We start from the raw sequence: 15,744 nt of genomic DNA, 5'->3' as shown, positions 1-15,744 counted from the left end.
CCAGTATAAATGATGGACCTATAAGTAGACTGATATTTAATTATCAGCAGTTGACTAGAAAATTTTTAGAATTATTTTAGATATTCATCAATTTTAATTGGAAATATTTTTTACCACAATATGAGTTATGGAGAATCATTTTGCCATCCAAGATATTTGAATCCTGTCAAGGCACCAACATAGATCCTTCCCATAGAAATTTATCTGGGTATACGAGCTCATAATAAATTTCAAATGTCAGATTTATTCATAGGAGTAAATTTTTAGTCCAAGTCATAGATAGACTATCGATTAGGAACCCATCAAAACCTTTAAACCATATCTAAACCATACAATGCAGCTTATCTTAAGTAAGATGTGTTATGGGTGTTGATACATTCTCTAGCCATAACCAATTCCTTACCCTAGAATTTATGATAAGACAAGTACATTTGGGTCTTTTAGTGACCTTGAACCAAACAACTAGGTAGTAATTCCTTAATCTCGAGATCCCGCTATACCGTGCGCCCACATGCGACATTATTATTAAATTAATTGAGTTTATTAAACCTAGTTGAGTTAATGACTTGAGTCTTGAATTTTCTTTTTTCTTAAATGCTAGCTTCACTTGAACATTTTTTTATATTTGAAAATAAAATAACTTGCTTCACAACGTAGCATTAGTATGAATCTGGCCCTATTTGTTTATTGGAAAATAGTTTTTTTTTAAGCGGTTTTTCATGAAAAGTAAATTATTTTTCAATGTATGGTAATGTCATAAGAAATGAGTTGGAAAATACTTTCTAGTATTTATTCATGTTTAGAAAATGAGTAGTAAAATAATTTGTTAATGTTTTAATTTTTCTCCAAGTTTATTAAAAAAATAGAGATCAAATTTAACAGATAAAAAAATTGAATGATGATAGAATTAAAATAAAAAATAAACTTTATAAATTATTTCAAATAAAATAAATAGCAATCAAAAGAATGAGAAGATAATGAAATTGAATAAAAAATTAATTTCATAAATTATTTCAAATAAAATAAATAGCAATCAAAAGAATGAAATCTAATATATAAAAAATCTCAATTAAAAAGGAATAAGAAAAAAAAATGAAGATCAAAGTTAGTATAAAAATCAAATTAAATTAAGTTATAAGAGATAAAATTGAGAAAAAAAATCAAAACAATATATAGTAATCAAAATATTAAGGATTAAATTTGATATAATTAGCAAATAATATAATTTTTTTTTATTTTTTCATAAATTTTAGAAAGTGTTTTTCTATCCAAAATAAATAAAAAAAATATTTTTCTATAAACTAAGTTAAAAAAATTTACTAAAAAATGTTTTCATGGATTAATTTTTTTAATAATAAATAAATAAATAAATAAATTTCTTTTAAAAATCACTTTTCATCATGGAATTGAAGCTTATAGCTAGCTAATTGTACGTAGTTTTATATACTTATTTGAGAAAGAGGCGGTGGAAAAACTAAATAAAAGTGTATCTTCATTTATTTATTTTTTTGGTGTGTAGATCCTTAGATAATAGAAAGAGAGAAAGGCAAAGGAGAGTAAAAAAGATGTGAAAGGAGGGTAGAAGAAGAAGAGAAAGGAGAGATATTTATTAGTATAATAACAACGACAATAAAAATAATAAAGGGGTGAAGGAACGGCGCAGTGTCTGTCCTTTGCCGATAAGCCCGGTGATTTGCTCGTCATGGGTATGAAGAAACACTCAACAAACTCCTCCTCCTCCTCGTGCTTTCAAAACCCCCCAACTTGTTAGTTTACTCTTCACTCTCTTGCTAAATTTCCTCTTGTGTTCTTTTCTCAACCCTAAGCACACTAAAAAGGAGAAATTCCATGGTTATCTGAATTCAAGTTCTTGTGAGTTGCTCTACTTTATAGGTTTTGATGAGAAATGGTGAGTCTTAAGCTATATATGCATTATATATACGTATTTTAGAGCTATGCTGAATAATAGAGCTGTTGAAAACTACATAACTAGGAAAGAAAGCTACAATTTCTCGCAAACTGAAGCTCCAACAAGTTATTTTTTTAAACAATTCGTCGATACCACTGAGTTTCTGTTTTGTTTTACAAGATTTTTTTATTATGTTTGTTCTTAATAATAAAGCAAGCTAGCTTAAAGTATTTTGATGTTGTTCTCATCTCTTTCTATCAACAAAGAGAGAGACTGATCTGGGAGATGTAGCAGGTTGACATTTTATCGGTTTAAATTAGCAAAACGAACGAGCTTAATGTCTTTGACAAGAATGTTGTTTTGCGGCAAAGAAGAGAGTAGATCTGTGAGTTTTGGCTGTTAGGAAGTAAAGATCTGTGTGACCTACTAAATAATAAATACAAATGGTGAGAAAAAAGGGTTCTTAACCTTAACCAGATGGTTCCTGTTTGTTTCCATGTTTATTGAGTCTTAAGAGGTTGACACCTGTAGACACACAACTAGCATCAGTGCAAGTCCTTGTTGGTAATTTTGAAACACTTGTTTCATGTATGTTTTGTTTTTTGTCTTTGTCATTTAATGTTGTTAATTAGGTGGTGCGCAGTGGTGTCTGCCATTTTTAGGGTCAGCGAAAGCTTTAAATACAAACCATTGCTGAGATGGGCTACCTGTAAGCAATTACTGCTTCTTCTTAGCTTAATTTCCAAGCAACCCCATCACCCCTTTAATCATGTTTAGCTAGCTAATAGCTAGTTTTAATTTTTTTTTTTTCTCTATAAGCTGTTTGTGTTTAATAAGTTAAACCTAGCTATTTACTAGTGGTAGCTAGTGCTATATATATATATATAGTTAACAAGTCATATATATATATATATATATATATATATATATATATATATATATATGTATAGCTCATGCTGTTTTGATTATTATGATAGTGATTTGTGGGTTTTGGGTTGCAGGGCTGATGAGAGGGTAGCTGCCATTTCAGGTTTTGCTTTTAGAGAGAAAGAGCACTCTGTGTGCAGAAGCAGCACTGCAAAAAAGAAAAGAAAAAAGAAGAAGAAAGCTTTAAACGTACAGGAGAAGGGCTAGGGGAGGGTCTCCTCTGACTTGGACTGTGATATATCGAACTGTTAAGAAATAAATAAAATTACAAAAAAGGAACCCTTTTCATAACACACACACACTCACGCAGCAAAAGTGCTTCTCTCTCTCTCTCTCTCTCTCTCTCTCTCTCTCTCTTCCCCCCCAGCTCTCTGTGTTATCGTCATCAATGCATAGGACACCCAACCCCACCTGCGCTCCTCTCTTCAATTAGCTCTCTAATAAACCACCCACTTTCAAGTTTCTCTCTTTCTTTCTAGCCGCAATAAGAACACAAAAGATAAGGAAGAAAGAGGGGTGGGATAGAAGAAAGAAAATAATAAATAAGAAAGGCAATTAGGAAATAAAAGAGGGTTCCTCTTTTTTTTCTCTCTTCTTTTTTCTTTTTGAATGATTTGTTTTTGTTAAGGCATGAAAGTAGTGCTATGGAGGCAGAACAAATTCGGAGACAGCCTTGTAAGTTCTCTAGAGTTGGTAATGGCATAAATGACACCAGCAGAATAGCTCAAAAAGGCAATGGTACGGACCACCAATATCCTGACGATGAAGAAGATGGTGAGCTCAAGAGGACTAATTCTAACAACGGTGCTGGTTGTGGTGGTGGCGGTATTGATGCTGCTGGTGGGACCTTCAATGGTCTTCGTGCGTGGCACCATTCGTCGCGCATAATTAGGGTTTCTAGAGCATCTGGTGGAAAAGATCGGCACAGCAAGGTATGGACTTCAAAAGGGTTAAGAGACCGGAGAGTCCGTTTATCGGTGAGCACTGCCATTCAATTCTACGACCTCCAAGATCGGTTGGGTTATGATCAGCCAAGTAAAGCTGTAGAATGGCTGATCAAAGCAGCTCAAGATGCAATTAACGAGCTCCCTTCGCTCAATCATTCTTTTCCTGACACGCCAAAGCAATTAAGCGATGAGAAAAAAACGAGTGATAGCACCGAACAAGGATTTGATTCAGCTGATGTTGAGCTTGAAGACCCAAATTTTAGGCAGAACCAGAATCTCTCGCTATCTAAATCTGCTTGCAGTAGCACTTCAGAGACAAGCAAAGGTTCAGGGCTATCACTTTCGCGTTCTGTTAGTCGTGACAAGGCTCGTGAGAGAGCCAGGGAGAGAACAGCCAAGGAGAAGGAGAAAGAGAATGATTCACGCATGGCGCATCACCACAACATAAACCCCATTTCTCAAAACTCCACATTTACTGAGCTTTTAACTGGTGGGGTTGGTAATGTTAGAAACAATAGCAGCAGCAACAACAACAATAACAGTACCGCTAGTCCTACTGGTTCTGATGCAAATAATTTGTTCCAAAAAGCAGCCGCGGCGAGGCAGTGGCCTTCGACCCCAATGGACTGCTTCGGCTCAGGACTTTTAGGGCCATCCTCGTCGCGGTCAACTCATCATTCATCGGGGTTTCCAGGGCAAATCCAGTTAGGGAACTCAATCCCACAAGCATTGACAATGTCGATCCCACCATTTTGTGTATCGGGGGAGAATCACCAGGAGCATTTGCAACATTTTCCTTTCGTTTCAGATCATTTGATTCCAGTGGCCGCCACAACACAACCGCCGGCATCCAGCGGGGATTATAACCTAAATTTCACAATATCTTCAGGCCTTGCTGCAGGTTTCAATAGGGGGACCCTTCAGTCCAATTCATCATCACCGTCTCTTTTGCCTCACCTCCAGAGGTTTTCTACTTCTTCTACCATAGACGGATCTACCACAAATGTACCTTTCTTTATCGGTGCTGCAACACCGCAAGCTATGGAGAACCACCACCAGTTCCCACCTGGGTTGCAGCTCTGCTATGGCGATGGAACCAGGCATTCTGACCAGAAAGGCAAAGGGAAGAACTGATTAATGCCTGTGGGCGTCTGTTTTTCTTGTGGCATCTTCTTTCAGGTAACATAAGAGCACTCCAATCTTTCTTAATACTCTTACGGTCATTTTACTTATCCTTTGATAAGTTAGATCTATATATGTTACATTTGCTCCCCATTCTAGTGGTTCTGTGATTCTTAATTTGCCTCTTTCTCTGTAATCGTCTTCCCCCCCTCTCTTGTTGGTTCTTGGATACATGCGGACTGCATATTTTTACTCCATTAAAGATAGAATAGCTTTAATATATGAGTTTCTTTCTTGGTAACCATAAATTAAGTTAACCTTTGGTTGAATTTTTATGGGTGTTCTTTCCATGTCTTTATATTTTATTTTTTTTCCTTTGTTTCCTGCATGGACCGCTGTGCATAGGTCATAGGGTTGTTGTCTCCTTGTTTGTTCTCTTTCTGGTTCCCTTCTCCCTAACATTATGCAAGGGCATGACAGGAGTTAGAATTAGAGTCATGTGTTTGGCAAGCTAATGGAACAAGAGTTCATTTCTCTCTTTAGGTTAGAGGGTGAAACCTTGACAGCTTTAAAATCCCAATCTTCCTTTTGACTAATTCAAAACCTAACCACATCGCAATGGATCGTCGCAATGTGGGGCTCTGACAATTTTACTTAGGGTTTCAGTTGTTGCTGGTTCAGAGCAAGCCTGACAAGCTGGTAAAAACCATGCACGTAGCCTGGCACAACCTCCTTTCAATCACCACAAAAATTGCGGGAAAAGAAATATAATAGCGGGAAGGGTTTTCTTTTGACTATTCACTGTAGCTTTTGGATATAAACATGCGTACACAGTCCCTTCTCTCTTCTTCTTTTTTTCAGTCCCTTTTTTGTTCCAATTTTAAACTTTCTTTCGTTCTTTCCAATCCAAGCCACTCGCTTATTGGCTAGTAAACTTTATTTTAATATTAATTAATAAGATCTGAGCCTATTCATAAAAAAAGAATAAACCTACTTTCTTTATAGTACTTTAGTTAAAAATTGGGATCTCTGATTAATAGATATTCAAAACCGAGAGCCACATAAAGATAATAGATCAGCAAAATGTTATTGTGATTGAAATCCGAATCTATTTACATGGTTTTAACTCGAGATTTCTTTCTAAGAGCAAGAGATTGTTTGTATGTAAACTGCATTATTAGTGTTGGCTTAGTAAGATACTATTGGTGATTCTGAATCTTGAAATATTGCATTGTGTGTGTGTGTGTACATCTTATTTCGCAAAATCCATTTCGATTTCACGTTTTAAATTTACAAGTTCATGCTTTCCATTCACTTAATTCAAACTTCAGTTTACTTTGGATTAACCCCTTTGTCTCAATTGTACATGCAAAATCTTGTATTTTTCCATCGTGTCTTCTTGCACGTAATGAAAATATTAATGTTGGAATGTGCACTCTCGTAGAACAAAAAATTGTTGGCGGCTATTGGCTTTCATATTGTAGTGTTTTTCATTGCACGAAACATCTTTACCGCAATGATTCTCTCATGTCCACTAACAATAGAAGAGGGATGAAACTGAAAATACAAATCGACAGTGATTGGAACATAATTTAACAAAGTAAGCAAAATCATGTTTATGTAATAAGCTTTTCTCAGAATAAAAACAAAAAAAGAGTTTCATTGGTTAATTAGCTCTGACCCTTTTTCTTATTCTTTTTTTCAAGTTATTAGGAGGAGAAATATAAACAAGAGAAAACAAGATTACTAACTCATAACCCAAATAAAGGGATCTCACATGTGCTTCTAGTAAGAACTACACTCCAATGGCGGCATTTCTTTAATTTGTTCTCAAATCTTAATGTCATGGCAGAAGGCCTCTAAAAAATTAGACATTTAAGGAACATTAGAAATATAATCTCCCACAATCAACCTTTCTTTGAACTCTTAGAAATGGTTTTAATAGTTAAAACATCGCCTTCCGGTATGCTTTTGTTGTTATACTGTCACTGGTCTCTTACTTTTGTATTGTGTGCAATTACTAATGTACCTTCGGCACAGATTTGAAAGTTTCACGATCACTTTGAAAACAAGTCAACCACATAAACAAAATTTTACAGAATAGAGTGATATTAATAGCATTAGTGCGAATAAACATCACAGGGAGCAAGACTTCAAATAGGTGTGAGAGGTCATGGAGTCACAAGTTAATAGAACCAATCATCCCTAACATGCATGTGGCATCAAGCAATTTTCATATCTTGGAGACACGTAGACAATTAGTCAGAAATAGGCATGTAAGAAAGTTACAGAAGTTGAGAGCGAGAAAAGGATATTTCAAAAGGCAAGAATCCAAAAACATATTCATGAAGTTTAGGAATAAATGATTATATTTGAGTGCAAACTGAGAGACTGAACCAATGTTGAAATGGTAGTTAAGCATGATGAGGGGTACTCGGTTTGCCAAAATATGGATTGTTTCAGAGAGATGGGAGGGTGTTGAAGTGGGTTAGAGTTCATTCTCCTCCCTAACTTTTTTGTCGTGTAGGTGCATTTTGTTGTCTCTTTTACCCTGAATGAGTATCGTTTGGAGGTTTTAAGACTTAAAAGATATGATCATGGTGAACTGGTGTTCTCTTTCATATATGCTACCGTTTGTTTTTCTTGTCTGATTCCTCCGATGTATCTCTTGAGTTTACCTTCGTTTTTATTAGGTTTTATTCACTTCCGACTGCTTTTAATTAGAAGAATGACTCCAAATCGTTGTTAAGAGCTATTGATGATGATCTGCTAAACGGTTTTGTCTAAACAAAATTTTGTAGTTGAAACTGTATATTTGTCATCTCTAAAGATCTAACTTAGGGCAGTTTAAGAAGTTCTTGAATCACTTATCATCAATTATGTGCCAAAGACGTTGTCAAATAGCTTAAGGTTTTGTCAAAACTATAACAAAAGACCATCGGGAAGATGTTTTGTTCATACTTGAGGTAAGTAGAAGCTGCTTATTGCAATGCTACCTTCATTGGACCACATGGGCAGTAAGGATGAGATTCTTTCTGCTGAGTTTTGAATCAGTAATTCATAAAGACCTGTACGTAGCTTTCTGCAACTAGCATCGATATCCAACATTCAGTGAACAAACTAAATATGTTCTCGGTGAAATAAAGAGTTTAGGGGCTTACGTTTCAACACATTTGGGGTCTTAGGTGTTTTAGCAAGCATCAAGCAATTTTAAGTTAGTTTCTCTCATAATTTGGTTGTCTGGTTGCTTTAAAATGAGCTCCTGTTAGAATCTGAATGATAGAAGAAAACTGGCAAACAAAATTAAAGCAATTTAATGCGAACTGCATCTTTCAAATGATATCATCCTGCAAGTTTTGATTTAGTGATATTTGGTTTGCACTGTATTCTTTCCAGCTTTAAATGACATCCATGTAGCTTGTATTCTTGTTGTGACCATCTGCTTAAGTATGAATGAATTATTAATTGGCGTCAAGACTTTGCTTGAATTTTCCCCATAAGAGTGGTGTGTGAATGTATAATCTTAATTATGTCCAACACTATCTGTCAGAATTCTTAATGCAGATTATTTTGTGTTTATGAAGAGATTAAACTTCACTGATGGCTTTTGCAATTGTTTTCCGTTTTTTCCCATTTTTAGGAAATGGCATGCACGTTGATATCAGAGGTTAATTTGGTACAGGAAAATGAAGATGGGAAATTGCAGCAAACCATGGACAAATACGTTCCTTCCTTGCATTGGATGGTACCTTATTATCATGCTTCTGAAATTTTTGGTATTTCCGCTTTATCCATTTTTAAGTCTTTCAGATTGCATCCATATATATATGTATGCGCGAAATCTATGCGTGCAAAGCTTTGTGTGTTTTGAAGAAATATAACAAACGATTGAAATTGATGTTTTTCTTTTTTCCTTATCTGTCTAAGTTTTATTTTTTTATCTGAAATAGTCAATACCATCAGTTGAGCGAATGAGCCTTGTCTTAAATAGAATCTGCCTCTCCAAGCTGATTCACTCTTCAAGTTTCGTAGTTTGGGGATCTGCTCAACATAGGCACCTTTTAACTCGTCGAGTTGTTTGCTGATTACATTGCTTGATGGTGACTCCGCGTACAGTTATAACCTTAAGAGTTAGGAGTCTTCAAGTTATAACCATAAAAGTTTGTAGTTCAATAATGAGATGATAAAAATAACACATCAATGGTTTATAAATAGGTTTAAACTGACCCAATCAAAAGAAATTCAAATTTAAGTAGGGAAATCAATTAAAACAATTAAAATAGTGTCTTTTGAGTCTAACTAGAGGGTTTTTTGATCCTTGATAGGTTACTCTTAGATGTTAGATGAAATCCTAGTCTAAGGAGGAATTCTTATAAAAAATATGTGTTTTTTTATATTCTTTATTGAACTAATTAATTAAAATTATTATTAGATTATGATAGTTAGAGATTATAATCTGTAAAGTGTAATTCAAGTGTATGTGGAATATCAATCAATCAATCAAAAGCTTGGAAGATTAAGTATTTATGTGTTTAGTGTTTTTAGCAATTGGTATCGGTTGATTAAAGAGTTGAGGAAGCCAGAAAGGATACTCTTTGTTTAGGTCTCCCCCATGCAAAGATTAAACATATACCGATGACAGCAACATCCATGTCTCTTCAATAGCAGTAGCTTGTAGCAAATGATCCAACAGAGATTAGAGATCTTTCTAGCAGCAACAAGAAGAGCAGTGGTAGCTTTATTGACAACAACTATAACATAACTTCAATGACGACGACGACGACAATCTCTTTTATACAGACAACAACAGAACAAACCACCCCATGCGGCAGCAACAAGCATTAGTCATATGTTTCTCCGGCAGCAACAATTTGTAACAGACGAACTAGCAAGCACTTTCCAGCAGCAGCTTCATGAACAACACCAATTCGCAGCCGCCGTGGCGGTACCCTTTGCATCAGTTATCAAACACAACATCAGGAAGAACAGCAGACCAACCTCTAAATGAAGAGAAACAACAACCGAATATAAGCAAACACAATGGCAATAAAAAACTAAATGACACGGTAGCATAACATACAAGCACTAAAACAAGCTTCAAAACAATAAAATTCAAAAAACAGTAGTTTCTACGTAACAACTGGTAGATAAGCAAACGTACCAACAGTCTCAGCACCTCAGAAATAAAAGAAATGAAAAACGCCAGTAACATTGGCATTATTTCATGATAGAAAAGAGCCTCAAAATTGTTATGGTAGCAACTTTTAAAATCACAAAAAAGTCTTTACAACGACAGCAGCAATGTCAACACAATAAATTAAAACTTGGCTTTCGATAACTTTATTCTACCGGTCATTCCATGCTTTGATTGTAATTATGCATGTTAATGGAGAATTTCCAAGTCTAAGAAGTACTAGTACATTAGTTTTTAATAAATATATGAACCGCCATTTAGAACAATAATAACAAATGTACAGCAAAAAAAAAAAGGCCACGATTAAAAGAGTTCAAGGCAAAATATTATATTTTCCAATCGATTGATTGTTCAATATTGAAAACCATTTTTTGTAAGAAAACCTTCAAAGATATTTAAGACTCGATGAAAAAGAGCTAAAAGAAATAGGTAAAGCAAAAAAACAGCAACATCAAGCACATCAAATTACTTAGGATAGATATGATTATTTTTTCAAGAAATGATCGCCTGATGATAAAATAAAGGATGTCATTAGCATAATTTGGAATTTAAAAATAATAAAACAATATCAAAATACCAAAATATCTCTCATGGCTATAGAAAATTACACTAAAAACAATGTTAAAGAACAAAAAATACCCCCATATGCAAAAGCTTTTTTTTTTTCTTCTATTGCTAAAGATATATTTTAACTATTTAACAATTTGTGAAAGATCAAAAAACTTCTAAGCAACATGTCTTAATTTTGTTAACTTTGGAGTTAGAATAGTATTATTATTATTATGCAAATAATCATGAAAAGACTACCATACCCCCGTTGAAATATTTAATGATCAATGAGCCTATAAAAAATAATGAAATATTCCTACAACCAGGACTTCAATTTTTTCAGCAAATAGGCAAAATTATAATTTAACTCTTTTTGTGAAAAGATAACATTAGCCTCATCCCAAGCCTTAAAAGCTTGGAAAATCCATTATACAAGTCTATAGTGGATTGTGTCTTGGTCCAAAGTCCACTTGCACAGGGTTGCCAGACCCAAACAACTTGGGTCTGGCAACCACACAAGATCCAAGTGCCTGAGTCTACAACCATAACAACTCGCGCTTAGGTCTGGCACCAAATATGGTTGCCAGATTGAAGGCTCTTGGGTCTGGAATGATTGTCAGACTCAAGTAGCGTGGATCGAACATGGTTACCAAACCCTAGATGCTTGGACTTGACATGGTTTCCATGCCCAAGCACAGGCCTGATATTTTTTTGGTCCTAGCGTGGGTCACCTTAGGAAAACAAATTTTAAAAAATTAAGGTTTTAAATATTTCATATGAAAAAATTAAAGAAACAATTCATGTGGTTTATAAGCTAAAATATTATTTCAAAAGGTTTTTTATATCCCCACATAAAAAAGATATTATCTTATCCTATTAAGTTAAAGTATTTAAACCAAAAAGGTTTTTTATTCCATATTGAGAACATATTTTTTTCCTCTGTGTGTGTGTGTTAATATTAGGGGTGTTCACGGTTCGGTTCGGTTCGGTTTCAACCATAAAAACCAACCGAACCGAGTACCTCATATTTTTTAAATTTTCAAACCGAACCGAACCGAAATTCCAGTTCAAACCGAACTGGTTCGGTTCGGTTGAAATCCGGTTTTGCAGCTAAAAAACCGGGGAAATCTAATCATTAAATTAATGGGCTTTTTTTACTATTTTTTAATGGGCTTAAAATTAAACTGGGCTGTTAATTTTCTTGTTGGGCTAAATTTATAGGCTTTTTAATCAAAACTTCTTTAAAATGTTATATATTTGATTAATTTTGTTATAAGCTTTCTAATGAAATTAAAATATTGAATTTTTTTTGAATGCTTAATGCTTATAGTAACAATAAATCTGATATGTTTTTATCTTACTGTTTTTAATATACAAAAGAATATGCTATGAAAATTCAATTTCAATGCAATATGCAAGATGCATAATCACAATTTTGGACACCTCAAATTAAAAAGAGGTGTTCACACTAAAAAAAAATTTACATTAGCAAATAGATACATTAGCATAACAACTGGTAATAATAATTATCATAAACATTCGGCATAAGTTGAAGAAAATATCCGAAACCAGCACTACAGCAGCATCCAAAACTTCCAGCAACAGCAAAAAGCCAAAAGATCCAGCAAGGATAATGCTATAAAAAAAACACTAGCAAATTAGCAACATATCATAGTTTTGACAATTAAAAAAATTAGGAATGCAAAATTTTAAAAGGAATTAATAAGGCAAAGTAAATTAATTACCCAAAACAAATATATTCCAAGAGTGCACCAACATCATCAATATAACTTACAAATAATCAGTTGAGATTTTTAAACTTTCACCAAATTCTACAAAAACAAAAATTAAAATGTTAGATTAAATATATGTAAATAAATGATATTATAAAATACAAATTAATTAAGATGTGATTACTGGTAGTAATGAACTCATAAAGTGAATCATTTCATTACAAATTAGTAATACAGTAACATATCAACACCACAAAATCAGGAAGACTAGAGAATAATTATAGTGTCTTCCAATAATATGACAAAAGCACTTGAGAAACAAGAATACAGAAGTAGGAGCAAGTCTTGCACAACAAAATGAACAAGGCAAGCTAGCTCTCGCTATTACTCGACACCCCATCTTAAGCTAACAACAAGATCCCGTGTTTCTCCTCAAAACAAGAATAAACTGATCACCAGTAGCTCATTTTACCTCTGGCAAATGATCAAAAGCTAGTGCACGTTTGCTTTAATGGCCGAGTTTTGATCTGTAAAGAATGGAATAGACTTGGAAATTTAGAAAATACTTTCAAAATTCAAACCCATGAAACAAAGAATCAAAGAAGATGGAATTTAATTATTTACCTTACTGTCGTTGCTTCAATGAAGAAGGTTTCTGGAAAAGGAAGATTGTAAATTAATTATTGAAGAAGATTGAGTTTTTGTTGAAAATGGGAAGGAAGATGAAGACGGCTTTATGATTGTAAAAGAACTGAGATGAGAATATGTTAGGGTTAGAGAGAGAGGCCAATTAGGTTAACTTAACTATTTATAGTATTTTTTTTTTTTAATGGTTTAATGGGTCCGGTTCGGTTTGGCTCGGTTTCTGGGTCAAAACCGAAACCGAACCGGACCTGTTAACATTTATGGTTTTTTAAATCAGTTTAATCGGTTTTTACTTTCGGTTCGGTTTTTTCGGTTAATTTTTCTTCGGTTTTGTCGGTTTTCTCGGTTAATCGGTTATTTTGAACACCCCTAGTTAATATATAAGCTTCAAATCTCATATTGAAAAAAATAAAACATTCTTTTAGTATTTATATAGTAAACTTTGATATGAGTTAGTAATCAACAAAAAAGAATGAAAAAAGTGGATCTCTCGCTAGGAAAAATAACATATTTGTAAAAAAAAAAGGTCTCTATTGGGTTCTGCTAGGTCACACCGAGTTCCCAAGTTGACCCGTCATGCGGACTAAGTCTGATAATTATGCTTAAACATTAAAAGTGAGTTTGAGAGCATTAATTATAACTTATTTAATTATTCTCTAGTTCTATAAAACCAGTTAATTAATCCTTAAAATTTCAAAATGTAGATTTATGTTTGTTTTTACGTTGTTATCCTTTTATATTTTTTAATTTTTTTTTCCACCAAACATCTAGGTTGACAACCATGTTAGATCCATGCGCTTTTTTTTATAAATGTCAGATCCAAGTACGTGTAGGCTTGGTAATGGTTGCTAAACATAAGGCATTTTTTTGTGCATGGTTGCCAGACCCAAGACGCTTTGGCATGGCATGATTGCTAGACCCAAGGCGTTTGGATCTGCCATGGTTTCCAAATCTATGTACATTGGGTCTAACATTGTTGTCATATGCATCCTTAAAATTCAATCAATTGTTTTTTTATTCATCTTTAATTTTAGTGAAGAAATCATCTACAAACTTGCACAAATTACAAAGTCAAAAGGACAATAAATCTTTTACATATACAATATTTTATTTTCCTACAACATAATATATCAATTCAAGAGTTCAAAAAATTTGTATATACTAATAGTTATAATGTTGAATAAACTCTCCTTATAACAAACTTTGACAATTAAATCATGCAATAACATCTCAAATTTAAAAAGCTTGAATCATTTAAAAAACTATCCAACATTTGGATGAAAATATAAAATTAATATTTTCATTCACAATACATACAAAAAAAAAGAAGAAGAAGTTTATTTTTGAAGACTTGAAAGAAATCACTTAGAATTCAATATTGTTTTCCATTCTTTCCTCTTCGAATATAAATAAAAAATCCTGCTTGAATAAGGTAGTATTTGTTCTTGCAGTCCAAACATGCTTTTGAAAAAAAAATTAAATTTTTTGAGCATGACACTTGGTCTGATATGGTTAGCGAACCCAAGCCCGCGGGTCTGGCATGGTTATTAGTCCATATTTGGGTCTAGACCCAAGCACCTTCAGTTTGGCAAACCATGCGAAACGAGGTATGACCAGATTTGGCTATCAAGAAAAGCGTGAGCACAACCTTTTCGATGGGGAAGAAAAAAGAAAGCAAGGATTTCACAAAAACATGAGGAATTTGAAAATGAAACTACTATTACAATTCACTATAAAAAGTCTCTTGATCTATAGTGATTTTCCCATACCATTTAGCTTTTGTTATAATACTACCACTAGTTTGATATATTTTCTTCCAAAAAAAAATCCTTTCATTATTTTTTATTGTTAATAAAGATAATAGACACATATATTATGTTAATGACAACCAAAGAAAAGGGATATTAAATTAAACTTCATTGAAATAAATAACTTAAAAATAATTATTTTATTAAAATGTTGTTAAGTTTTCTATTTAGTTTTTGTGACATCATAGTGTTTTTTATAAAATTATCAAATTGCACAATATAGAAATATCATGGAAATAAATAACTTTAAATATATCTTAAAAATATTATTTTTAAGATAAGATTAATATTAAAAAAAAATCATTGAGCGCTTCTTTTACATCCCTTCATGATTTTTGTTTATTCTTTAATAATTTTTTATTTTCTTCTTTTCTATATAAAAATATAAAAATATTTCTAGTGTATTATTCTTAAATATTTTTTTAATACATCCACAATGTAATAGTAAAATCATTAATTTTTTTTTATTAAATTTTACTTTTATAATTCTCATAAACTTTTTTTGCTTCAAAAAAATAACATTCTGATAAAACAAATTTTACCAGGGAAAAGAATCACAATTATTTTACTAACGAGGTTTTAATTAAAAAATATGTCTTTCTTTCATTGATTTGGGATCCTTTAGAATTTATTGGATATTTATTATAATCATCTTCATTTTTATTAAATGAAGTAACATTACTAAAAATAAAAACTACATTTTTTTGGTAGAGAAAAATAGATTAATAAGAAAAGGAAGGATTATACTAGTAAATTATTTTTTATTTGGATAGAATCTAAACTATTTAATTTCCTTATAAAAAAAAAAAAACATAAATAACTCTCTAAAATATAAAATCAAAATCAAGTTATCTTGATCTTTATTTATCTATAGCTGTTTAATTTAACCTTTTATTTTATTTAAAATATT

General features: G+C 32.7%; 1 protein-coding gene across 4 annotated transcripts; it reads left to right on the top strand.

Moving 5' to 3' along the window:
• The first annotated feature begins 1,604 nt into the window (after positions 1 to 1,604).
• Positions 1,605 to 8,799, top strand: LOC118058341 (transcription factor TCP2). Of its 4 annotated transcripts, XM_073412696.1 has the most exons (4): positions 1,609 to 1,909; positions 2,542 to 2,618; positions 2,911 to 4,962; positions 8,546 to 8,799. In XM_073412696.1, exon 3 carries the CDS (start codon positions 3,481 to 3,483, stop codon positions 4,915 to 4,917), a length of 1,437 nt encoding a protein of 478 aa, XP_073268797.1. In that variant the 5' UTR covers positions 1,609 to 1,909; positions 2,542 to 2,618; positions 2,911 to 3,480; the 3' UTR covers positions 4,918 to 4,962; positions 8,546 to 8,799. The 4 variants fall into 4 exon arrangements, with proteins under 4 accessions (XP_034926945.1, XP_073268797.1, XP_034926944.1 ...); XM_035071054.2 differs by lacking the exon at positions 2,542 to 2,618 and having other exon boundaries at positions 1,605 to 1,909; positions 8,588 to 8,799; XM_035071053.2 differs by lacking the exon at positions 2,542 to 2,618.
• The last annotated feature ends 6,945 nt before the right edge of the window (positions 8,800 to 15,744 follow it).

The sequence above is a fragment of the Populus alba genome, chromosome 11 (genome assembly GCF_005239225.2).
Source record: "Populus alba chromosome 11, ASM523922v2, whole genome shotgun sequence".
NCBI lineage: Eukaryota > Viridiplantae > Streptophyta > Magnoliopsida > Malpighiales > Salicaceae > Populus > Populus alba.
The sequence above is the reverse complement of the archived record's forward strand: the minus strand, read 5'-3'. Positions and strand labels throughout refer to the sequence as shown.